This window comes from Pseudonaja textilis, chromosome 7, assembly GCF_049901715.1.
Source record: "Pseudonaja textilis isolate UNSWEBS1 chromosome 7, rPseTex1.2, whole genome shotgun sequence".
NCBI classification, from domain to species: domain Eukaryota; kingdom Metazoa; phylum Chordata; class Lepidosauria; order Squamata; family Elapidae; genus Pseudonaja; species Pseudonaja textilis.
In genome coordinates, this window is record NC_141996.1 from 20,121,225 (window position 1) to 20,147,383 (window position 26,159).

The 26,159-nt window shown below is 36.4% G+C and overlaps 1 protein-coding gene across 3 annotated transcripts in view; it reads left to right on the forward strand.

Moving 5' to 3' along the window:
- Positions 1 to 26,159, forward strand: part of TNFRSF19 (TNF receptor superfamily member 19) — a 44,045-nt gene that overhangs the window by 6,329 nt on the left and 11,557 nt on the right. The window contains exons 1-5 of one of the 3 annotated variants that reach the window (XM_026708913.2): positions 4,637 to 4,846; positions 12,783 to 12,872; positions 14,622 to 14,732; positions 16,307 to 16,485; positions 17,821 to 17,906. In XM_026708913.2, the coding sequence (XP_026564698.1) occupies positions 12,807 to 12,872; positions 14,622 to 14,732; positions 16,307 to 16,485; positions 17,821 to 17,906 (442 nt within the window). In that variant the 5' untranslated portion in view covers positions 4,637 to 4,846; positions 12,783 to 12,806. Of the gene's footprint in view, positions 1 to 4,636; positions 4,847 to 12,782; positions 12,873 to 14,621; positions 14,733 to 16,306; positions 16,486 to 17,820; positions 17,907 to 26,159 lie in introns of those variants that run through there. The other 2 variants (XM_026708914.2, XM_087937156.1) reach the window with 2 other exon arrangements.

Consider the following 26,159-nt stretch of genomic DNA (forward strand, 5'->3'; position numbering starts at 1 on the left):
CACTGCTGAGCTATTGTTTTTCCCTGAAAATGGAAGTAATGGAATTAAGCTTGCCTCTTTTTTTTCTTAAAAAAAACCATACTTCATATTCTAATGATCAGCTCAGTACTAACTTCATTGTCTCATATCCAGTTATTATTTCTTTTGCTGAAAAGTGCTTGTATGTGTAGGTAAACCATGAGGATGGTGTTAACCCCCAAAAAAGTATTGGGGTGAAAAAGTAGTTATTGAGGACATGAGCCTAACCTTTTTAACTTTTAAGCTTGGTCCGAATCTTTAATTCTGCAAGTATAAGTTGTATTAAATGCAATTAAATTTGTTGACAATTCAAATAAACAATCCATAATGATAGAGTCGACCATTAATAAGAAAAAGAATTCTACGCCATTTTATTTAGGGTGGTAATAATGGGGGCGGGGGAAAAGCACTTCATAGTCAAGAAAGCTACTGGCTAAGAAAGGCAAAACCTGGCTCTGTAAATAAAATGAAGATCAACAGCATGAAAACAAATGGGATAGTCAGTGACATCATTTAAAAGAAGAATATTTGTTAGATTGAAAACAGATTATAAACAGGGAACTTCTGAAGGGACCAAAGAGATAAGTAAAAGTAACAGAACAGATTGGGAATAAAAATTAAAATAATAAACTTGATATATTGGAAGAACAAATTAATTTGAGATTGGTATAGTGGGAATTAAAAATGAAGATGAGATTCTAGCAGCTTAGCCCTTTGAAGGCCCAGTTTGATGTAGTGATTAAGCTGTTGGCTTAGAAACCAACAGGCTCTGAGTTCTAATCCTGCTTTAAGGTATGAAAGCCAGCGGGATGACGCTCTCTCAGCCCAACTCACTTCACAGAGTGGCTGTTGTGGGAAAAATAGGGGCGGGTGAAGGAGTATTATATATGTTTGTTGCCTTGAGTTATTTATAAAAATAATAAAAGGCAAAATAAAAATATAATAAATAAAACAATCTCGGCTGTAGTTCATTTCATTTATTTTAATAAATTTCAAATACAGGTAGTCCTCGACTTACAATCACAAATTGAGCCCAACATTTCTGTTGCTAAGCAAGACATTAGTTAAGTGAGTTTTGCCCCATTTTATTACTACCTTTCTTGCCACGTTTATTAAGTGAATTACTGTAATTGTAAAGTTAGTAACATAATTATTAAGTGAACCTGGCTTGTCCATTATTTTTGCGTAACAGAAGGTTGCAAATGTGATCATATAAATCCAAGATATTTATGACATGCTACTGTCATAAATATGAGTCAGTTGTCAAGTGTCTGAATTTTGATTTTGGCCATTGGGATGCTGCAATGGTGCAAGTGTGAAAAATGGCCATAAGTCACTTTTTTTCAGTGTTGTTGTATGAAGGGTCACTAAATGAACTGTTATAAATCAAGGACTACCTGTAAGCATTAAACTTGAATTCAGTAGGACTGACTTCTAAGCAGTAGCAGCTTTACTAAAAGTGCCATATAAATATAACAAATGTTTTACTATATTAAGCAACCTGAGAAGACTTCCTGCACACAATCATTTGATGCAGTAATATTAAAATAGCAGGCTCAGATTATGTTAAGATAAGTTTCTATAGAATTTATGTGGTATTTCTTGAATATATTGCTTCCTTATAATTTTATCTACTGCCTGTGCTAAAGGGAGGATGTAAGGAATTCTTCATTCGTTTGCATCTTATAGAAAAGCTAGTTCATCAGAAATATCCAGCAAATCTTTTTAAATGTATTAATGCAATTAACACTAATGTTATGACTAAGTCTTTAATTACAGCAGATGCAACAAGAAATGTTCTTCAAAAGCATGGGCATGCTAATGTTTTCATTGTTACTATGTACATCTTCCTCTTACTCAGAAGTAGATCTATTTTTCTCTGCATGCAGTCACTTGTACAAGAGGGAGGAAATAGTAGTTAGCTAACACAACCGGTACTGTATGCTTCAGCTGTGCATAACTAAATAAAAGCAATCTTCATGATGATAACTCATAGGGTAGTTAAGTGGCTGAGAAAGGCCAACATCAAAAGTCATGTTTTAATCCATCTATATCACATATTACTGACTGCTTTCCGGATGGTGCCCCCTTCCTTTATGGGAAGATAGCGACTATTTCAGTGGTGGCTAACCTTTTTGGGCTCCTGTGCTGAAAATTGTGTGTACTCTTGCATGCGTGTGCTCACATGCCAGCACCCAGAAGGCAATGCACACAGGCCCCCCATGCCCCCTGTGCATGTGCGCGCGAATCCCCTTGCATGCATTGCGCATCTCTGCACATGTGCACAAGATCCCCCACATGCACCATGCATCTCTGCGCATGCATGTGCATCCCCCATGCATCCCAGCCCCCCACGCATGCACACCAAATACCCAACAATCAGCTATTGGGCGGGCGTCGCATGTGCATGCACATGCTCTGGGCAAGGGTTCGCGTGCCAGCAGTAATGGCTCTGCATGCCACTTCCGGCACGCGTGGCATAGGTTCACCATCACAGGCCTATTTGATTGGCTTGATTGAATTAAGCTTGATCGAGGTGAGTTGATTAACTGATAGATCCTACTGGATTCCAGATGGAGCTTGGGGTTTTCTCCAAGGAATTTTTGGGTCAGCGGTGTCAAACTCACATCATCACGGTGGCATCATGTGACATATTGGGACTTTTTTCCCCCTTGCTAAACCAGGTGGGGGCAGGGCCAACACGTGATGTGTCTGGCCCGTGGGCTGTGAGTTTGACACTCCTGTTAAAGATGATTCAGGTTAAGTCTTGGTTGCCAAGTGGTTTAGAGGAGCTCTGGGAAACAAAGCACCAGAAGAGACTACCTATATTTTTCCACCATAATTGTATATGCTGACAGCTGTCCAGAGGCCCTGGTTATCATGATCCAGTCCAGTGGTGGGATTCAAAAAATTTTACTACCAGTTCTGTCGGCATGGCTTGGTGGGTGTGGCAGGGGAAGGATACTGTAAAATCTCCAGTCAGAGGTGGTATTTTCTGGTTCTCTGAACTACTCAAAATTTCTGCTACTGGTTCTCCAGAACTGGTCAGAACCTGCTGAATACAACCTCTGATCCAGTCTGTTGTGTAGGGACAGATCCTCTGCAGGGCTGTTGTGAAAATATTCCAACTATTTAGCACAGGGGTGTCAAACACAGGTCCCAGACCAGATGCGTCATGTGCTGGCCCCGCCCCACCCCGCCCCGTTTTAGCAAAGGGGGGGGAAGTCTCCACACGTCACATGATGCTGTGACTGTGTGAGTTTGACACTCCTGATTTAGAAGATATAGTTGGTCAAATCTGTTCTGAGTTGGGCTCAGATTGGACAGATCTAGCCAAGATATAGGCACAGTCTGTTGGTGTGATCTGTGATGAATTCAAGTCACTGACTCTCATGAAAATAGCCAGATCTGAAAGAATAGACATGTTCTGGGCACCATCAATTAAAAGTGAAACATACCTTCTCTGTAGTGGCATGTGGATTAAGTTGCCCCTGAGATCTGTATGGCTCTTACCCTGATGATGTTTTTGAAACTCTTAAAGTACTGGCTATTTATCTAGGCTTTGGGATTAGTGTAGCTGGGATTCTCTTGTTTATAAAGTTTTTTATTTGTTTTGTTGTTGAATTGTCATCTTGTGATTATTTTGTAATGGTTTCTGTGCTTATTTTGGTCAGTTTTCTGTATTTTGTTGTTGTTATTTTATTGCTGTGAACCACTGAGAGTTCAGTGGCATCCAAATTGAATTCAATAATCATAAATATAACCCACTTATGTTGATATTGGAGATAAAAAAGGAAGTCTTTCCAGTGCAGAGAATGGCTACCTTCCTAATCATCATCTGACTCAGACAACACAAAGAGTCTTAATATAACACATTTATTTTAAAGTGAACCATGATTTAGTCAATTATTCCAATTTTGGGAGTTTATACAACACATAACCCAATTTAATCTTTTGTGGCCATTTTTTCATGTGAATACACCTCAGCTAAAGAGCTAATAAGTCTTTTATCTTCTATAGCTGATGGGAATACACAACACTACTGCTAGTTCTGTGTTATTTTCCATCATTTATCCAAACCAATTTCCGTTTTCCAGAAGATCCGATTTAGGGAATATGAAAAGTCCACATCAAGCTGAAATTTCTAAGTGATCACAAGAATATATCCATGCAGTTTTTTTGGCAACAATTAATTAATTCCTTTTTTAACCTGTTTTTTCTAGTGGTCCCCGATCCCCGTTATTAACCAGGTCCAACTCTTAATTACCTTTTCCCGTTCCAGCCAAGATCAGCTGGATATTGCCCATGTAAAAATGAGGCATTCCTCTCAAGGCGATTCACGGTCCTTTCCTACCCAAATGCTACTTCCTGTACCTTAAATATAAAAGAAGATGAAGAAGAAAAACCACCCCTATATATAGAGATAAAATATATATTTATATTTAATTTCCCGGCCTCTGCGTTCTCGCGTTTCTAAGCGTCGCCTACTCCGGGGAAGGGTCACGTGGTTTAGCGCCCCGCGATTGGTTTGAGCTCGCCAGCCCGGCTGGAAGGGTAAGCGGCGGGCGGTTGCCGAGGCAACGGAGAGAGCGCTGCAGGGCCGAGAAGGAGGCGGGGTAGGCCGGGGAGCGACGGAGCCGCCGAAACGGCGTTGCTCTGGATGGGAGCCTTGCGTGGCGGGAGCGTGGCCGCCGCTGCCCCGCCATCCCCGGGGGCGAGGGGCGACGATTAACCCTCGCGAGCTCGTCGGTACGGCGACCGTCGGCTCCAATTTCTTCCTCTTGTCCCAGGCGCTGTGGCTCTTGCAGCCCGGGAACGACCCTGGACGGTGAGACTTGAGGAGACAGATGAGCATGTGGGCTGGCTGCCTTGCGGGGCGACCGGACGAAGAGGCGGCCGTTGAGTGCAGAGGCTGAGGGGGAAAGCAGGAGAAGGCGAGGGCAGCGCGGGGGATTCTCCCTTCTTTGAGCGGAGGGGACCCCCGGGGAAGGGCGGCGTGGTGGTGGTGGTGGGTGTTTGTACGAAGAAATGGTGGCCGCCAGCCTGGCCGGCTTTCAAAGCGAGTAGTAGAGCTCCGGCTGGGATTTAGGCAACAGGATACCCAGGCTGGGAAGCTGGAGTGGGCGAGGGCTATTTCTGTTTCGCTCCGGTCCTCCTTGCCAGCGGCTTCCCAGAGACATCTGGCTCGCTCGCTTCTGTGGGAGGCAGGATGGCCGAGAAGATGGGCCTTTTGATCTGATGCAGCAGGGCGGCTCGCTCCGGTTCAGACGCCGGAGAGGGGTCCCTTGGTGGGAGTGGCCTGCTTTCCAAGGACTCTCCGCCAGAGGCTCACTGGGGATTGCCATGATTATCCCACTAACACCGGACTCCCCTGCTTTGGATGGCGTCCAAGTTTATTCTACTAATAATAATAACAACCCCCCCACCCATGTTGTGTTGTAGGCATAGAAAGAAACAGGGATACTCCACTGCATAGAAGGGCCACTTTTCATATCATCATGGGAATCTGATTGTCCTCATTAACAAGCTTATCCATTGCTAAACCAAACCGGGTTTGGGCAGATTATCCCAATTTTCTGGCTTTATTTAATACATAACCCAAATTAATTTTATGGACTGTTTTTGTGATCTGTCATATGAACGCATCCCAGCTAAAAAAGAGATAGATTATAATAAGTTTTTCATCTTTTATGGCTCAAGGGAGTGCACAACAAGACTAAGGGGGATCTTCAATCTTCAGTGATACTTTCTGTCCTTTGTCTAAACCAATCTAACTTCAAAAAGATCCAACTTGGAGTTAAAGAAAACTCTTCTTATTTGCTACGTTTAACTGTGTTTGCTGCATTTAAATGTTTGCTAAGTTAAACTGTATTCCTGTTTTTGGTTTTTTTAACTGTTAGGTTTTTGTACTTTCTGAGGGCATCTATCAAGTGAAAGAATGAAATGTAGTAGAAGACTAAAATGCTATTGTTCTTCCTTGGAATAATATTGCTATGCCCAATGAGTTTTGTTGCCAAGAATATCTCTATAGGACTACAATGTAGACCTCTTAAAGAGATTGTTAATATTATTTATCATCTGCAAACTCTGGTCTGTAAATACGTGTAAACTCAGCAACTACACACAGTACTGAGATCAACATGTGATGGTTGGGAGCAAGTGGGTTTGCTTGCCAGAAATGTTGGCATTTGGTTGATAAAATTGGATTATTTTTTTGTTTGGTTTAATAATGCTTTTTTGTTGCTGTATACTTAAGCCTTCATTTTGTAAAGATTTACTTATTCTATTATCTGAATAAATACTCTAATTCAATTTTTTGTGGTATTGGAAGAAACAGTTTGATTCTGATTATCTGGGAACTGTATGCTGCAAGTGGAATTTGTGAATTCAGATCAAGAAGAGCTCCTCCACGTTTCTCCTCCTAGAGAAATGGAGTGAGGAACCAGGTCTTTTGTGTGATTGCCCCACCCTGTAAATAGCTTGTCTCCTCAATCTTGGCCTTTAGGAAGCAATGAAAATGACATCTTTTCATCCCATTTTTGGTGTTTTAAAGATAATTTGACATGGCTGAAACCTGTCATTCACACTATTCATTGCCCCTTCTTATTTTTTGTAGGTCATTTGGGAGGGGGGCTTATGTTACTTGCAGGATGTAGGATATAGTTTTATTCCAAGAAGAAGCCTAGTGTTCCAGACCTTGCTTACACAACATTTATGTTAATTCCTAGCCTTCTTGCTAGCATTTATAGAAAAAAACTGTGCAGGTACCAACTAAGTGTGAGCTTGAGATTTTAATTCTGTAGGAAGTTCATGTCTGAAGTAGGTATTTGATAGTTGGGCACTCGGGCTTTGTGGAACCTTTTAAAAGTTTGAAAGTTGACAGCTAACTACAATATCTGGTGACATTAAAAATGAGGCTGGCATATACCTGTCTAAGGCTGAAACGACTATTCATTAATATATTAAAATTAAGCAAGCAATTGATTAATTTAAATCCAAATCTAGCATTACTCAAGCATTTGGTAAATTTCATTGATATGTAAAACATTTTTTTCTAAAAGTTAGTGATTTTTTTGTTTCCACTTGATATGCATTCACACGTTTCATTAGAAAACAAAGGAAAACCTAGAAAAGGAAAAATTTGGAACAAATCTCGTTATATTTCAGCATGTGCGTGATGCTGTATTAGTACCAAATGCCTAACACCTATCAGCCATTTGCAGAATATCCTGATGTTGAAAATAGCTGTTAGCGAGGCAGTCAGGGAAGGTCAAATATGAATCAAGATCAGTGGTGGGATTCAAATTTTTTAACTACCGGTTCTGTGGGTGTAGCTTGGTAAGCGTGGCATGGCGTGGCTTGGTGGGCGTGGCATGGCTTGGTGGGCGTGGCAGAGGAAGAATACTGTAAAATCTTACTTCCTCACCCCACTAACCTGCTTTCCAGCTCCGTTCTCCTGTGTAGGGCAACAAAAAGAAGACCCAGCCAATCAGCTGGGACTCAGGAGGCAGAGAATAGATGGGGCAGGCCCAATCAGAGGTGGTATTTGCCAGTTCTCCAAACTACTCAAAATTTCTGCTACCAGTTCTCCAGAACTGGTCAGAACCTGCTGAATACTACCTCTGATCAAAATGTAACAACAAAGTTCATTTTAGGCAGTCAGGATGAATGGAGCAAGGTATAGAATTTGACAAAGTGATTTATACTATCACTTATGTCATTTCTTTAGTAGGGATCACTTATTTTAGTTTTACTTTAGAAGGTTTACATATTAAATTTATAGCAAAATATTTATTAATGTAATTTATAACAAAACCTATATCTTTTTAGTTTTTTTTTTTTTTGCTAAATATCAATTGAAAATTAGTTATTCCAAGCTTATATTTTATTTAGTTTGTATAATTTTACCACAAAAATGAGAAGTGAGTTTCCCACTTCATAAAGGCTATTTGGCAAAACAGGATGTGCTAAATTATTACATAAGAAAAACAGCATATTATCTTATATGCTACAATTTGTTAGATGCAATATTATAGATTTCTACAGTTATAATACATGTAGATTAACACATAATATTTAATGTCTTCTCCAAGTTTATGTTACCTACTTTAAGATTTCATTATTACCTACAGTATTTCTCTGTCCTATTTCTATTGAATAAATACAATACATTGTATAGATATTCACTTTAATGTAATTAATAAATTACAGTTTAAGAATTAGGAACTGAAGGGAAGTTGCAAGGATATTTATTATTTACAATTTTTAAAATTTCCCTAAACAATGCTTTTCAGTCGAAGATGTTGTAATTAAGTATATTTTTCTTAAATAATATATTGTTGTATAAAAAGTCACAGACATTAATACATATAATATAGAAATAATTTCTAAAATTGTTAAGATATATATACATCAGATTTGAAATACTTTTTCTGTATACACAGAAAAAAGGTTGAATGGCTTGGTTCCAGATGATGTACATTGCCTCTTAATATCAGCAAAGATTGAATTTGCCCAATAACAGCCTATTAATTAAAGTTAGTAATGTCTAAGACAGAAATTTTGTACTAAAGACAGAAGCAGGAAACATGCTGTTGAAACAGTTTGTTTCTTTCAAGACTTGCTTCCAGGCAAGTCAGTTCTTTATATGTTTCAAATCTTTCATTTTTAATCTAATTTTCTGTGTGAAAAGTATTATTAGTACATAATCTGATCCAGAAATCAATAGCTTAATGCATTGTTTCTACATATATTAGCTGAGCTATCTTTGGGGTATTTTTGTAAAATGGAGAAAAGTGTATGAAATTTAACTTTGAAAAAGTCAAACTCTACCTGCTGTGAAGTAGTTCAGAGAATTTGCAATTGTTGAAGGTCTACATGTTCTTTGAAATATAATATCCAGATGTTCAGAGTAGTTTCAGCAGTTGTAAACGTTACCTTAGAGCTATTTGATGAATTGCAATAGTCAGAAGGTTGAATAATTCTTCCTGTAAAATGAGGCTGCATACTTCCATCATAGCAATTGAGAAGATGTATTGCACTAATACTAGAATCATTTCAAGTGAAATGTTTAATGTTGAAAACTAGTATGACTTTTAAATTTACTGAATTTCTCGAACAGAGTTTAGCAAATTACATAGGAAAATATTGGCTGTATTATTGAATACAGTAGGAAAGTGCTTCAATGCTTTTGTTCGGAAAAATATTTTTTAAAAACTGACAAAAATATGCAGTGTTTAAGACTAGTATACTGCATATAAATGGCAGTAACTTTTAAGATTGAATAAGTTTATTTAGTATTATGGCTTACTTTTGTTAAACACAGGTAATTGGATACAATGGTGCATTTTTATTTATTTTAATTATATCCTTTTCATAGCAGTTTTGTTTATTACAATTTTATCCTTAGCAGTTGATAAACTATTTTAAAGCAGTTAATGCAAGTCAAAATAGAAGTGAATCTATGAATCTGGATTCACATATCACATGCTAAATAAAAATATGGTTGATTTGATTTTGGCTCAGTATGATCCTATATGAACTAAACCATTATTGTTAGTAAACCATGATTGGTGTGATGTTAAGCAAGTTTGCTTATATTTTCTTTCTCAAATATATTTATTTTTATTTATTAAATTAATTTATATGACCATTCATCTCATGAGCATTAATCTGGGCAGCTAAAAACATGTTAAAAGTAATTTAGGGTAAATATGTACAATGTTCACTAAAGGCAAACCCAGACAAAACAATTGACAGAAAGATGTCATATGATAGAGGCTGAGAGGAGAGGTCTAGGTAGCACTAGTTTAGATATGTTTATTTATTTTTCTACCAATTTTGAAAATCTGTATTAAAAATATACATAGTGTTATCTATTCACTTTACCTGATGAATTCTTTAAAATATTGTTAGTCTATTTAACTATCTATTTTCCTGAATTGATCATAGAGGTCAGCTTTTTCTCATAGTCCATAGATATGGTGGGTTACAATTTCCAAGAGTTCTTACTGTAAATTTGACTGCTGTAGAAGGGTACTTACTAGATTGAGAGAGTTGAGTTAAATAAATGAAATATAGAGTTGACACATTATTTTATGCCCATAGTGTATTACACCCATGATAATATTTTTGCAGCATGTTTTGCTTCCATGATGTTGACTGCTTTCCTTATTGAGATCTGTCAAAGCTATATTTTTCTGAAAGTATTAGGCAATTATAGGCAGTCATGCACTGACATGAGAGAGAAATCTCTACATTGTATATCTCAATTGATTTTTGTAGTTTATGAAATTGCATTTATCAAGTGGCGCGGTAGCCTAGAGGTAAAGACACTCACCTCCCACTTGGAAGGCTTAGAATTCAACCATAGGCAGTGGCAGATGTTTCTCTATCAGGGTACAAAGAGAAAATATCTGCTGCAAACTTCATGTAGGTGTCAGGAAGAGCTTCTGGCCAGTAAACGCTCAGCTCCATTAAGTCTCAATCACCCTGACTCCACCCCGAATAAAGGAATTAAAGGGTCATAAAAAAGAAAAATAAATAAATTGTATTTATATTTTCTTGTTGATAGCTTTATTTCATTCTTTAGAGTAATGAATGAAGGTTTGTTATAAAATACAAATAAAACAGTCTAAAACTGTTCATTGTGTTTTGAGGTTTTAAAAAAAGTGTATTAAAAATAAAAAACTGGAAAAAATGAATAATATAGTTATGATATACATTACTTTGCATTGCAGTATCCTAACTGCCTTATGACCAGTGATATCAATAGGGAAATTAGTATTAACATACAGGTAGTCCTTGATTTATGACCACAATTGAGCCCCAAATTTCTGTTGCTAAACAAAGCAGTTGTTAAGTGAGTTTTGCCCCATTTTACTATCTTTCTTGCTATATTTGTTGAGTGAATTACTGCAGTTGTTAAGTTAGTAACACGGTTATTAATTGAATCTGGATTCCCCGTTGACTTTGCTTGTCATAAGGTCACAAAAGGTGATCACTTGAGTCTAGGACTGTAACTGTCATAAATATGATTCAGTTGCCAGGTGTTTGAATTGTGATTATATGACCATGGAGATGCTGCAATGGTTGTAAGTGTAAAAAATGGTCCTTAGTCACTTTTTTCAGTGCCGTTGTAACTCTGAATGGTCACTAAATAAATTATTGTAAAGCAAGGACTACCAGTAGTCTGTAATAATCCCTTGCATGTGTTTACTATAGAATTAAAATAAAAGGCTAACCAACTTCCCATTCACTTTCATTTATTTCAAAGCCACGAAGGCCAGGTCTAAGAAGATAATACGTAGTTGAATGGTTAATTTTTTAGGAACCAGAATTAGCATTTAAAGGATAGCAAAAAGAAAGGGATGGAGGAAGGGAGAAAAGAAGGAAAGCTAAGGCATTGTAGATTTTATAGATTTGAGCTCTGATTTAGCCATTACATATCATTGTTATTGTTTTAAATATTTTTTTCCAAATTTTAAAGCAAAAAAAAAATACTTTGGGTTGAATTAACTGACTGAATCAGTGCAGTCTTATTGGCAACATTATGGAAGTTTACTGTTGTCATCTTTAGAGATGTTTTTGACTTTTCAGATTGGTTCCCAAATCCTTTTACTTAACTAATCTGATGCCTGACACAAACTAGGCTTCTTACAGTACATATAATTCCCTTCTATTTTGGAGATGTTCAGAAAGTTAACCTTTTGGTACAAAAAAGGATAGACTAAATAGGATTAGTATCACAGTAATTTAAGATTATAACTGATATTTTATGAAGAATGAATTAGAATTTGGGAGTCAAGCAAAAACCTGTAGCCTTAATACATCTTCCAGGAAAACAGGTGCTAAGATCAGATATATTCAATTAAATGCCAGGAAACTTAGATACAAAGAAAGTTGAATTGAGTAACAAGATAGTGAAAATGTTAACAGCAAGAATGCTAACTATAGTAGCTAGGAAATAACAAATATCTCTGGAAGCTAATGTCTAGCTTTAGATAGTGACTATAAGAATAGAATGGCTTCAGATATAACCCTTTGTTTCAATTCAAAGATGACAATATATTTGCTCATTAGCTCACATATCTAACCATATTATTACATACATATGCTTAACTCAATAAATAATTAGAAATATATTAATCTATAGAGGACTATAATTCTCCCTCTTTAGACTTTTCTTTGCCCCCATACCTATTAGGATCTTAAATGAAATATGATTTAAACAAATTCAAAAATTCTCCTACAATAGTTTTATTAGAGAGGGTTTATCAATGAGTTTACTTGAAATGCCTTTAATTGTTGGAAACCTGATGTTTACTAAGAGTTCTTTGAATTAGGAAATCAAAATGTCTTTGTTTGTATCTCCATAAATTAAATCATTCTTCTTATGGAAGTTAATCTGGTTTAATTGTAGTTGAGACTAAATTAGGAAATGCAATATGATGCTAGTTTGTGAAGTAGACAAGTTATTTTGTAAATGTTGTTACAGTTAATACCTTTTAAACAACCACATTGACATTTTGGTCAATAATGTTTCTGTCCTCTTCATTTTCCTATTATTATTAAGAATTATGAGTTTGTCCTTTCTTCTATTAGTAAATTCTTAGATAGCATTCTAATAGTGGGTATGAGAACTTTCTTCCTGAAATTTCAACTCAAACATAAAATCCAGACATAACATTAGTACTGTCTATTATTTATTATATATCATAGGCATAATGTGTACTTTACGAATTAATTTTTTTTCTTGTTTACAGGTATATTTCTTTTTTAAAGAAAAAATGCATACACAAAAGTTTGAGTGGCAATATTTCATCTTTAGATTGCTGATACTTTTGATATATGCTGTAAGTAGATAAACATTTTTCTTATTATGCATTGTATGTCATACTAGTACATGTTCTTGCAGTCAAAAAAATAGGTAGTTGTTTTATGACCACAAATCAATATGCGAAGCACTATAACATTTGTATTATTTGTTTGTCTAGTTTGCTTACACTGCACTCTTTTATAAATGTTGACTTACTGACCAGATGTCATTAAATGCTCTGTTAGATTAATCTGATCAATATCAAGTTGATTAACACAAGTTGACATTAACCTAAGGATAGCTAAGTTCATATATATTTATTTTAGTATAAAAACAACAAGAACAATTGTCTATCCCAGGTCCTTGGGAAGGACTCGATAGGTTGAAAAAAAATGCCAGATCCTATCTAAACATCTGGCTGACTATGTGACAAATTGTAATAATAATGGTGCATCTGGCTGAGTGTGCAACAAACCATAATAATGTTGTACTGGAATATTTACAAAGAATACAATTTGCCAGCAAGCAAGTACTTGTGGGACCGCAAAATGACAAAGTAATAGAAAATGAAGAAGCTAAAGTGTTCTGGGATATCAGATTTCAAACAGACCTGCCACATAATACCCCAGACTTAACAGCTGTTGATAAGAAAGACAAAAAACATGGTAATACCTAGAAATAGCAGAAGAGAAGAGAAAAAAACTAAAGAAAATCACAAAATACAAAATCTGCAAATAAAAATAGAATGACTATGGCAAAAGAAAGCAAAGATATACCAATAGTAACAGGTGACTTGGGTACAATCCCAAAACATCTACAGTAGAGCACAACTTCAATACCATTGCCACTGACAAAAATCACCATTGATCAACTGCAAAATGCAGTTTTCCTTGGAACAACTTACATTCTGCAACAATAAATTTTGTGCCATCAAACAACAACATCTGCCTATCCCAGGCCCTTGTAAAGGACTCGGCAGGTTGAAAAAATGCCAAATCCAGTCTAAACATCTGGCTGGCTGTGTAACCAACCATTATAATAATATAAGCATGGTAGTTTCTGAGTTGCCTAAAATTGCAATTACAAAGCAATCTACAAATCATTTGGAGGGATGATACATGAGTGATCTTGGTGCTGCATCTTTTGAAGCCCCAGTATGGTTATTAAAATGGCAACATTTCATCTCTGCAATATACTTGTGAGATACGTTGCCTTGAGATAACACAAGAAACTCCCATGCACCAAGTTATCTTTGTGTGAGGGTTTTAGCATGGATCTCCCCTATTCAAGTTCAATACTTTAACTACTATATGTGTATGGAGATTCTCAGCAATCCAGGTCATGGGTTGTCTCAAAGGTGCTTTTTTAAAAAGGCAGTTGGACTTTTTCCCTTGAGGAAGAAGAACAAAACATTTCTCCTCCAAGAAGCACACACACACACACACACACACACACACACACACACACACACCGCCATCACAACTGATGAAGCTTCTTGGTTTTGTTCTCCCTCAAGAAAAAAAAAACAGTCCAGTTGCCTTTTGAAAAAACACCTTTGAGACTTAACTACTATCCTACATTCATTCTTGCAGTATAAGCCTGTTTTTCCCCCAAAAGAACCTCTTCCCATTATATATATGTTCCCAAATTTTGATTAGCAATTCCAAGTACCTTTCTGTAGTTATGTATTTTCTTGGGAGCAAATTCTGAGTATGTATAGGGCTGTATTCTTGAAATATACATTTCTTTAACAATGTAATCTTAACTTCTTCCCTCTTGTTTGTAGTTAAATGTTGTAATTTGTGAAACTGGAGAGTGTAGAGAGCAGGAGTACAGAGATCATGATGGAAATTGTATATTGTGTGAACAATGTGGTCCTGGAATGGAATTATCTAAGGTATGTTCATATAAAACTTGGAAAAGTATTCTCTTGATTTTTCAAGTATGATAATTACTAAATATATTTCTACCCTACATATAGCACTGAAAGAGTACTTGTAAATTAAATATTTTGGAAGTTGCAATATTATTTACTAGAGAAGTCTTTTCATAGTTTAAGAGTTAAACATTCATTTTTTCATTCATTCATACATTTTATTTGTATGGCCACCCATCTCACTTAAGCCAATGCAAGGCCACAGTGTGGGCTTTTTGTGCTCATGAAGTCCCATAGAAATTATTGCACATATTGCTACATTTTCCAGCAATTAAAGGCAGCCTCATTTAGTGTACATTGTAATAGATGAGACATGATCATGTTCCTGCTTCATTTAAGGCTGAAGCTAGACCAGCTGACCATGATTTCTATTTGCCCATTGAGTAGTACCTAGCAATCCAGGAGGATCCCCAAGTCATGGCTCTTCTCTCTTGGTATCACTTCCTGGGAAGACAACATGTGAGTAGGTAGAGAATCTCAGTGGACAAACAACAACTCTATTTGCTTGAGTTTAGTTTCACTCATTTCATTTCATTCAGATAATAGTTATCTTCAGATATGGAATCAAAACATTGACCAAACTGCCAGACCGGTAGCAGTTTGGTTATCATCAACAATTCGCCAATATCTCATACTGATGGATGCTTCTCCCACTGGCTTCATATAGAAGTTAAAAAGAACTGAGCCCTATAGCACTCCATAAGTAACAGGACAACATAAAGAACTGGGTCTGCCTATATGATAATTGTCTAGCAATATATTATTTTTATTTTTCGTGCAAATTTATTTTCCCCTCTTGTAAACAGTTTCTATTAGGAAGCAATTTTTAGAGGAACTGTAGGGTTATCTTAGTATTTTTTTAAGTTTTCCCACAGTTTTTTATGTGATAGAATTTTATGCTGCTATTATATTTTCTGATAGTTTGTTTGGTTATGTACAATTTCATGTATTTTATGTGAGCCCCCAAGTATTGCAGAATGATAGATAGATAGATAGATAGATAGATAGATAGATAGATAGATAGATAGATAGATAGATAGATAGATAGATAATTTTGCACTACATTTAACATATTTAATTGTATACCTTTCTCTATTGTTTATTTAAGATAATCATTGTAAGCATTTTTGTTGATCATATATACCTTCAGTTTAACTCAACAAGTTTATATTATTTTTCTGGTGTTCATAAAATTGTTTGAAGGACTTCATAGGCTAGCTTCTAAATTTTGACATTGTTGGCATAGTTTAAAGATGGACACGCCAGCAATTTCCATAAGTTTATAATAATGAAGCAGCAGGAATCCACTGAATCCTTTTTCATTCAAATACTAGAGTTTCTGAGATGAAAGTGGATAAGTTAGTGCTTCTTATAAAAGTAAAGGGGATTATTCACAATGGACAGCACTTTAGGAATTGCTCAAAAGATTATTTTTTATTTTCAGAAATAATTACCCTGAGACCTCATTTTATCTTTGTTGCTTCCCATTATTCATGTCTCCTTAAGTGTCACAATAATGCTTGTTAATCCCACAGGAATGCGGTTTTGGATATGGCGAGGATGCCCAGTGCATGACATGCAGGCCAAACCGATTCAAAGAGGACTGGGGCTTTCAAAAATGCAAACAATGTTTGGACTGTGCTTCAGTAAATCGATTTCAGAAAAGCAATTGTTCTGCCATTAGCAATGCTGTTTGTGGAGACTGCTTGCCTGGGTAAGTTATAGAAGGAATTAGGAAGGACTGTAAATAATCGTATTCTCAGTTTTGGCTGGCTCTGCTACAGTTGTCAAATTGCTTCTGTATACTGCAGTGAAAACTTGCTTTCATGGTTTAAACTGAGAAGAGGGAATGTCTGTTGCTTCCAAATGTCTATTCAATATTATAAATATTTACAATATTAATAGTAAATGCATTTATTTTTATTAAAGAAATGATGCAGTTTACATCATTACACAATTTTAATTATACAACTGATGTTAATTGATATGTAAAATTGTCCACTGGGTATTAAGTCTATTACATTGAAGTCAGTCTGCTAAATTGAGATTTTCCTTCTACCATGTCTTCCAGATGTAATAGGTAATTATATATTGAAGCCTTGCTCTTAGGGTACTCTAATGAAAAGTCATCTCACAATAGCAGAACTTCCTTTTCTTCAGCATTCCATTATGCAGTGCATATTGTTCAGATATGTGTAAAGGAGACATAAAGGTACCATATTTTAGGTGGAAATGTGGAGATCTTAAAAATGGCCAGAGAAGAGTTGCTCACATAGCCCTCCCCATCCCTGACCTCCCAGTGATGGGTTGGAAATCTGGGGATGGTGGCGTTAATTTATGTTGGTTTTAGTGTACCTATACTTCTCAATATGATCCAAGATTCTAATAAATTAATTTTGCAGATCACATGAAAGATTGCATTAGCATCAAGCAAATGCAAGTGAATTCCCCATCAGATTTCCAATTGGACAGGAGTAAAGGACAAAGTAGAAGTATGTGACGACAACAAGCTACAGTAAAACAAATGATGACAAAACAAAAGTTTCACCAAATTCACCTCTGGATTTAGACCAAAGGCTTGAACTTGTAGGATTCCTGGGATCAGTGAGCCTTGAAACCCACTTTTTGTTTTTCCCAGAATGCACCAGATTGCACTGCTGGATTTCAGTGTTACGATTGCCAAAATTTGGCACATTGTTTCCTGCCATGTTAGTTAGTTCTGTATAGTACTGTTCACCATTTTAAAAACAATCTTCCTAAAACTTAGGAAAAAGGAAAATCTTGCCCATGCTTATGCATTTGATATGAATCTGCCCATTTTTCATCATTGCTGTGCTCACCACGGCCCTCATCTTTCGGTCCAATAAAGCATTAAACCGGTGTCCTAGCCCATCAGAAGAGTGTCACTACCTGAACCTCTTGCTTAATCTCGACTTATATGATCCTATATTATTTCAATATCTTTTTATGGATTTTTATTAGCATAATTCTGAAATGAGCTGTTTTTTTTCAGATATGAGAAATGTGATGTTTTTCTTCTGTCTTCCAGATTTTATAGAAAGACAAAGCTTGGAGGCTTTCAGGATATGGAATGTATTCCTTGTGGTGATCCACCTCCTCCTTATGAACCACACTGTAAGTGCTTCTGATATTAAAATATTAGGACATTCATAATGTAAACTGCATTTTCCTGATTACTGTGACAACCTGGAAGCCCTAGATTGCTATCACTAAGCAATGCGGTCACATGATGTCACACTTTACCATCACATCAGTCCCAGTCCCCAGTTGATGTTATAGCTGCAGGACTACTTGTATGTCTGTAATTATTCCCTAGAGAGCTACAAAGAGTGAAATGAGTGGTTTTAAGGGGATTTGTGAATCCCCCTTAAAAAAAACCAGAGCTCCCTCTATTCGTATTATAAATACTACTTGCTAGAAGAAAAGCACAAGGCTGCCACAAGACCAGCAATTTCTGCAATAGAGCTGAGCCTTGCGTCATATCAGCCAGGCTCCTCTGCAACCCCCATCCCCACCCCCAAATGGTAAGGTAGGTACTGCTTGGCCCTGGGTGAGAAGCAGGCTGAGTCCTGCCAATTCCCTCGGTAGCCAGATAGCTGTAAATGCCGTCCATGTGCCAGTCCCTTCTGCTCCTTTGCCTGGCTGCATGGCCAGCTTGAGAGCAGGATAAGGCCTGGGGAACCCCGAGGGACAAGGTGGGATAAGCCTTGGGAGACCTGGGACAGGCTGGCCTGGGCCTGCACTATCCCTTTAAGGGTATGTCCCAACCCTGAGGCACCGGGTACTCCACTTAATGACCTGCAAATTAATGGCAGGCTCCATTACGGGATAAATAGAGGATTACTGTAACAGCTGATAGGAATGGTGGGTTACATAGTAAAGCAAGTGGAGACAGGTACTCAGTTTTTGCAGTGGAAGGTGAAAGTTCCTTCCTATTGTTCCATATAATCACTCTCATGAACTGTTCAGCTCTCACAGTCAGCTAAGGTCATTGCTAATGCACTGTGCAATCTCTCATGCATGTCTTATTTGGAACAGCTGACATGCACCTAGAGGGCTCTCTGGTGTGGTGGGACAGCTCTCTATTGCACCAGGCATTGTTCCCTGTGCATCTGTCTTCTTCTACATGGTAGGGCATGGTTTTCATGGTATGGCAGATCTTAAGTCATACTATTCTTACGCATAATGTAGTACAGTTACTATATCTGACATTTAGTAGCCTGACTAATAGATGATAGATACAGGAAGTACATGCAACAAGTACCTCCTTCTTTATGGAAAATGAAGGAAGCAAAATTAACGGAATCTACCCGTGTCTTCATTTAAAATCGGGGACCCCAACTCTCAGGGCATGGCTCACTGGGCCATGGCCCATTCAGAACCGGACAGCACAAGTGATGGGCGAGTGCACAAAGCTCCATTTGTGTTTCGGAATGAGCCGCACAAGTGGCAGACAAGCACATGAAGCTCCATTTGTGCTTTGGAAGCGAACCACACAAACGGTGGCTGAGTGCACCTGTATGTGTGCAGTTCCATTTGTGCGAGCAGCAGGCGCTCTGGCTCATGCATGAAGCTCCATTTGTGTGAGCAATGGGGATGCATGTATCCTTGCACAAATGGAGATGTACGTGCTTACACATGCGCCTGCCATTCACACAGAAGCAACCCCCTTCCCCCGCCCCCTCTTTCAGTTAAAAAATTGAAAGAGACATTTTAACAACTCAGTGAAGGCAGGAATATTGTGGAGAATAACATTTCTAATTGGAAGAGTAAAACAGTAGCTTTTCAAACTGAAGCATTTAATGAAAGATCCCATATGGAGAACAACAATCAGGACTTAGTAATATGAAACCTGTTGCTGTTCTCATCAAGTCAAAATATGTTTTTGAAGATTTCCCTACATCTGTAGGTAATTATGTGTATTGCTGAATACTGATATTAAGCTGTTTTTATAATACTTTAATACTAGGTAAATTGACTCACAAATTAACTAATTTATTCCAGTTTTTAGAAACTTTAGCATATTGTAAATAAAACTGGCACAATAATTATGTCAAAAGAATTCTAAATGTTTAGTAAGTGTGTTCAATTTCTTAGAACTTCCCCAAATAAAATATGTATGCTGACACACTATATTACAGTGTGTTTTGACAAATTACTGTTTGCTCTTGAATGCTAAATTGGGTCCACAGACTTCCCAGGCTAAAATCCTATGATCATATAATGTGATAGCAAAATTAATAATGATCAGAGAATGTTGATAGCAGTTGATTATTACCTAGCTAGCTATAAATTTCAGGGCTGCTTTCATCTACTCTCCGTCAGTAGACCTTTTAAAACAGAGTTGTGGTTTAAATATTTACTCATGAAAAAGCTGACTGTGGATTGTAAAAAGGCCATCAGAAAGTTAAAAGGACTTTCTAAAAGGAGAATAAAAGGCAAAAGAAGAGAAATCACTTATGTAAACATTTATGATAAACACTGAATTCTGTATCATTCAGTAATAGCAAATAATGCTATGGCATATGTTGAAATGGAATCAAGAACAAATAAATCTGCAGAAAATAAAGGAAGCACTTCTGAATATGTATATTATATTCTGCTAGATACAATATACATATAATTTTCAGAAATTTGAAGGTCTGGAAAAAAGCATTTAAATATAATCTTAATTATAAATTTAGAATAAAAAAAGTAAAATACATCAATCAGCATGAAGTACAGGTAGTCCTCGACTTACAATTCAGCTCAAAATTTATGTTGCTAAGTGAGAAATTTGTTAGAGTTTTTCCCCATTTTACGATCTTTCTTATCACAGTTGCTAAGTGAATCACTGCAGTTGGTAGATTAGTAACATGGTTGTCAAATGAATCTGGCTTCTCATTGACTTTGCTTATCAGAAGGTTATGATGATCACATGACCCAGGGACACTGCAACCGTCATAAATCTGAGTCAGTTGTCAGGCATCTGAATGTAAATCATGTGACCATGAGGATGCTGCAGTGGTCATTAAACGTGAAAAACAGTCATAACTCACTTTTTTCAGTGCTGTTATAACTTGGAATAGTCACTAGTTGAGGACTAGTAGAAGTCGAGGACTACCTGTACAGCTAGTCCTTTACTTATGATCACAATTGGGATCGGAACTTCCATCACTAAGTTAGGTGGTGGTTAAGTAAAACTCGTCCAATTTTAGAATCATTTTTGTCACATTCATTATAAGCAAATCACTGTGGCTGTTAAGTGAACCACATAGTCATTAAACAAAACTGGCTTCCATAATTAACTTTGCTTGTCAGAAGCCAACTGGGAAGGTCACAAGTGGCAATTATATGACCCTGGGATGCTGCAAACATTATAAATACTTGCTGGTTGCCAAGCAGCCAAATTTAGATTACGTGATCATGGGGAAGATGCAACTATCATGAGGACCACTGCTAAGTCCTTTTTTTCCAATGCTGTTGTGACTTTAAATGGTTGCTAAACAAATGATTGTAAGTTGAGGACTACCTGTATATTTACAATTACTATTTCAGGAGAATAATAAGTTCTTAGCTCATGTGAACATGCAATTTAGATCACTGCTAAGACTTTTTGTTTTGTTTTTTAATTTATTTGCCTCAGCAAATTTTACAAAACACTACAAAAAAACAGAAAATACTTTAAATACTGAATCAGCAACTAACTTTTTAAAAAAAACCAAAACAACAACAAAAGAGAAACTAATTATATATATCACATATTCATCAAATATCAAACTAATTTCTAATTCTACGTTTTTAAAAAACATGGTTCTCTAACATGATCAAATATCACAACATTTATGCCAAAGGAGAACATATTGAATCAATTTTTTTCATCATTAGATAAAGTAGCTAGATGAAATATGGAAAATGTATTGCTACATTTGGAAGATGTACACGCCTAAAAACAGCCTTTTAAGAATGGAATTGTTGTTTTAAATCTGGAGGATTCATAATAAGATGTAAGATTTAAAGTAACTTTCCATTTACATTTTGTCTCAATAGTAATTTGTGGTCTTCATGTCCAGACAAACATAAGAAACTGGTAATGCCTAGAGCATAGAGCTAATGCATTTATCTGGTAGGAGCCAGTAGGCAGAAAGACAGCTCAAGGGATATTAGAGATGAAATATTGCACTTGTATAATAAATACAAATTTATTAAAAACATAACCGCTATTTCTTTTCTGCTCTTTATAACAGAGAATCTAAAACTGTGATATTGAAGGCATTATCATATTACTTTTAACTTAGCATATGGCTATAGAGGCAGATGCCAGCTCAGTATACACTAAGATATTGATTAAAGGAATTGAACTGCTTCCTTGCTGACCATAATTTGGCCCTTAAACATTTGTTTAATAAATTCTGTTCCAGGATCCTCTTATGTTCCTTCTATTTCTGGTTTTATTTTTCAAGGAAATGGGATGGGAATCGTTATTTCATTTTTTACCACATATAGTGATTGCAGTATATTGTATGAAACAAAACAACTTTCTAGACTTACTTAATGAACTGTGTCTTGATTTTGATTATACCAGTATTTCTTTAATGAAGTTCCAGTTTACCCCGGCCAGTTTTTTAAAATATCACAACTAGTTTATTCTCTACAAAAAAAATGACATTTGGGCATGTTCAGCAAGGGATTTAAAAGCTGCATTTTTTTAATGTGTTGACCCCAGTAGTCAAAAATACTTTTTACTAACCTTATTGTTAACCAGGCTCATAAATTGGAGATACCTTCCTATAGTTGAGCTTGTCTTGGAAAACACCAATCTCTATCAGCTGTTCTGCAACTAGCAGCATGGCAATGGCAATGGAGCTGGCAAAGCTGGTTCTTAAATATTTACCCACACAGCACTAAATAAATTAATGTACATTTGAAACACAGATTATTTTCCATATGGAGCGCAATGGCTCCATGGTTAAAGATGCTGAACTTGTCATCTGGAGAGCTGACAAAGGGGTTCCAGACCCGAGCTCTGCACAACAGAGTGAGTTCCCGTTACTTGCCCCAGCTCCTGCCCACCTAGCAGTTCAAAAGCATGCAAATGTGAGTAGATTAATAGGTACCACAAGGCTCAAGGTTGTCTCAGCCTTCCATCCTTCCGAGGTGGGTAAAATGAGGACCCAGATTGTTGGGGGCAATATGCTGACTCTGTAAACCGCTTAGAGAGAGCTGTAAAGCAATGTGAGCACATGACCATGGAAATTATCTTCGAACAACACTGGGTCCCTCGTCCAAGAAACAGAGATGAGCGCTGCACCCTAGAGTCGGATACGATTGGATAGGGAAACCTTTACCTTTAAGTTCCATAGGAATAGTCACCTGTTCTTTTTTCCCCCTTTCTTCCTGCCTAATTATACCAAATGGTCATAGAGAAAGTATGTTTCATGTAGGCCTCTTGAAAGTCATGGAGCTGCACGTCCTTGTTAAAAAGAAAGGACAAGTTAAATGGGGATGTGACTTACTGTGAGATTTCTTATTCCTTACAGTTACCTATTGTGCACACACAGCAGTGGTGCGATTCAAATTTTTTTACTACCGGTTCTGTGGGCGTGGCTTGGTGGGCATGGTATGGTTTGGTGGGCATGGCTTGGTGAGTGTGGTAGGGGAAGGATACTGTAAAATCTCCATTCCCACCCATCTCCAAGAGGATACTGCAAAATCCCATTCCCTCCCCACCCCACTAACCTGCTTTCCAGCTCCATTCTCCTGTGCAGGGCAACAAAAGAAGACCCAGCCAATCAGCTGGGACTTCGGAGGCAGAGAATATATGGGGGCAGGGCCAGTCAGAGATGGTATTCCGAACTACTCAAAATTTTCTCTACCAGTTCTCCAGAACTGGTCAGAACCTGCTGAATACCACCTCTGAGACACAGGCACATCTGCACCAGTATGTGAACACCACTGCAGGAAGAGCTGATTACTATACAGAGACAGATTGTATAAATAGTCTCTGAAGTTAAGCTTTATTCTCTGGAAAGAGGAAAGAAAGTGTTAATTTCAGCCATGAGATTTGATAAAGTCAGTAATTCTCTTAACCAGTTTTTTACACAAGTTAATACTAGAACCAGTCTTTCATCTTTTGAGTCAATCCCATAATTAGGATCCTTCTTTGCCAGGGGCTGAATGAATGTTTATTTTACATATAGGATGTCTGCAAGATATTTAACTTAATCATTACTTTTTATTAACAAAAAATAGCTGCTTAGTTATCAGATTTAAGTGAACTTGAAATTCCTGAGTGGGAATGGTTTATGGGTAATGATTAACCTATACTGAATGGATTGTCTTTTGTATTTATTAAAACAGCTAACCCTTAAGGACAGTGAAAGCATTTACACCTGATATTAATTACTAACTAAACATTTTCCTACAGCTCATTAAACTACAAGATTACAGGAATGTGATCTGTACAGGCTTTGGTGGCCTTATTAGTTTTGCTCAGAATTTATTGACACAAAATTTGTTGACAATGAAGATATACTTCAGTAATTCATTTTTGTTCCATTTGAGAAAACAGCATACCTTTTAAAAAACCATTCTACTCAACAAGATAAGTAATTTAGATTATAACCAGAAGATTAATTTATAAGCTTTGCTTATGTTCCTTATGTCCTCAGCTTCCAGAAAATTAGATAAAGAATGAAATACTGTTTATCATATTGCATTTAAGTGTACCCCGTATGATGTCTGTTATGTTGGCCATTGATGTGCTATTCAATATGCCACTGTGTTGATTGTGCACACAGTTAAGGTGCAACTCCAGCCCATTTCTTGAAATACAGAGCATGATGCTCTTTCCCCATACATTGGTGCACTAGCTCTCATAAAACAAACAAAGCAATCTGAAAAACTCTGGAGATGAACAAACTCCTAGCAATTCAGAGAGACAAATAAATTAAAATAGAAGGTGTTGGAATATATGAATGTTTCATAGTGGGGTAAATTGCTTTTTTCAGAAATAATAGGTAAGGAAGGAAAACACTCTGCTGGTGTCTACAGAACAAAAAAATGGGTCCATAATATTTTTTTTTATTTAGTATTCAATGTCTATTGAATGACATGGAATGACAATTGAAAACCTATCTAATAACCAAAAGCTTCATTGTGGGATTACTGTAATTAATAGCCAATGCAGAATGATGAGGGGGGGAGGTAGAATTTTCTGCTTGTAATATTGTTACTAAAATATTATAAGCACACTGGTGTAGAAAAAATATCAATAGGTAATCTGAAAAAGTGTAACTTGACATTTCTATGGTAGTCTTTAAAGATAAGGAAAGAACTGTATATTTAATCTCAATAATTTTGCGAAGCTCTGCAAAACAGAAAATGTAGAAACATTTCTTATAGTAATATTATCTTATTACTATTGTTACCACAGAAAAAAGGCAATTTGTTGATAAATTTGATATGCACACATAATAAATTCAATATGTACACATGAAAGCTATCAGATAACTCAGATAATAAGTTTGAAGCCAATATCATAATAGTGCATTATTTTAAGATTTAATGCTGCATGAGTTATCCAGTTGTTTACATTTTTAAGGATTCAAAAAATAGTAAATTTTATTTTTTAATTAAAATTATTTAGCAGATCATCAATCAATCCTTTTCTTATTAACAACTTTTATGTGCACTTTAGAAATGGAAATGTTTCAAGGGAGTAATCATTAATCTTGATAATGTGATTTGATTGTACTTTATAATTGGATCTGTTCCATAAATATTTTTATATGGAGTTGGTATCAGTAATAAGTTTATAATTACATATAAGTCCATGAGTAGATGCATTATGAAGATGAAAATAATAATATTGTTTCTTTCCTCTGAAAGTTTCTGAATATTTAGTATATATTTGCAGAGATAATTACAGGTAATCCTTATAGCTACAGTTGAGCCCAACATTTCTGTCGTTAAGCAGGATAGTTATTACGTGAATTTTGCCCCATTTTATGATCTTTCTTGTCACAATTTAAGTGAATCACTGCTATTGTTAAATTATCCACACAATTGCTAAGTGAATGTGGTTTCCCCATCAACTTCGTTTGTCAGTTGTCAAACATTTGAATTTTGGTCATGTGACCATGGGGATGTTGCAATGGTCATAAGTGTGAAACAGTCATAAGTCACTTTTTTCAGTGCCAATGGTAACTTTGGTCACTAAATGAACTGTTGTAAATCAAGGACTACCTGTATATATGTGCAATTTTTTATAGCACAGGAAACGTTATACTTAATAGTAACATAATTTGTCAGGCTTTTTAGCTACATAATCTCCATTTTTATTATTCTGACAAATTTCAAAAAGGCTACTGGTTTACAGATGAAAGA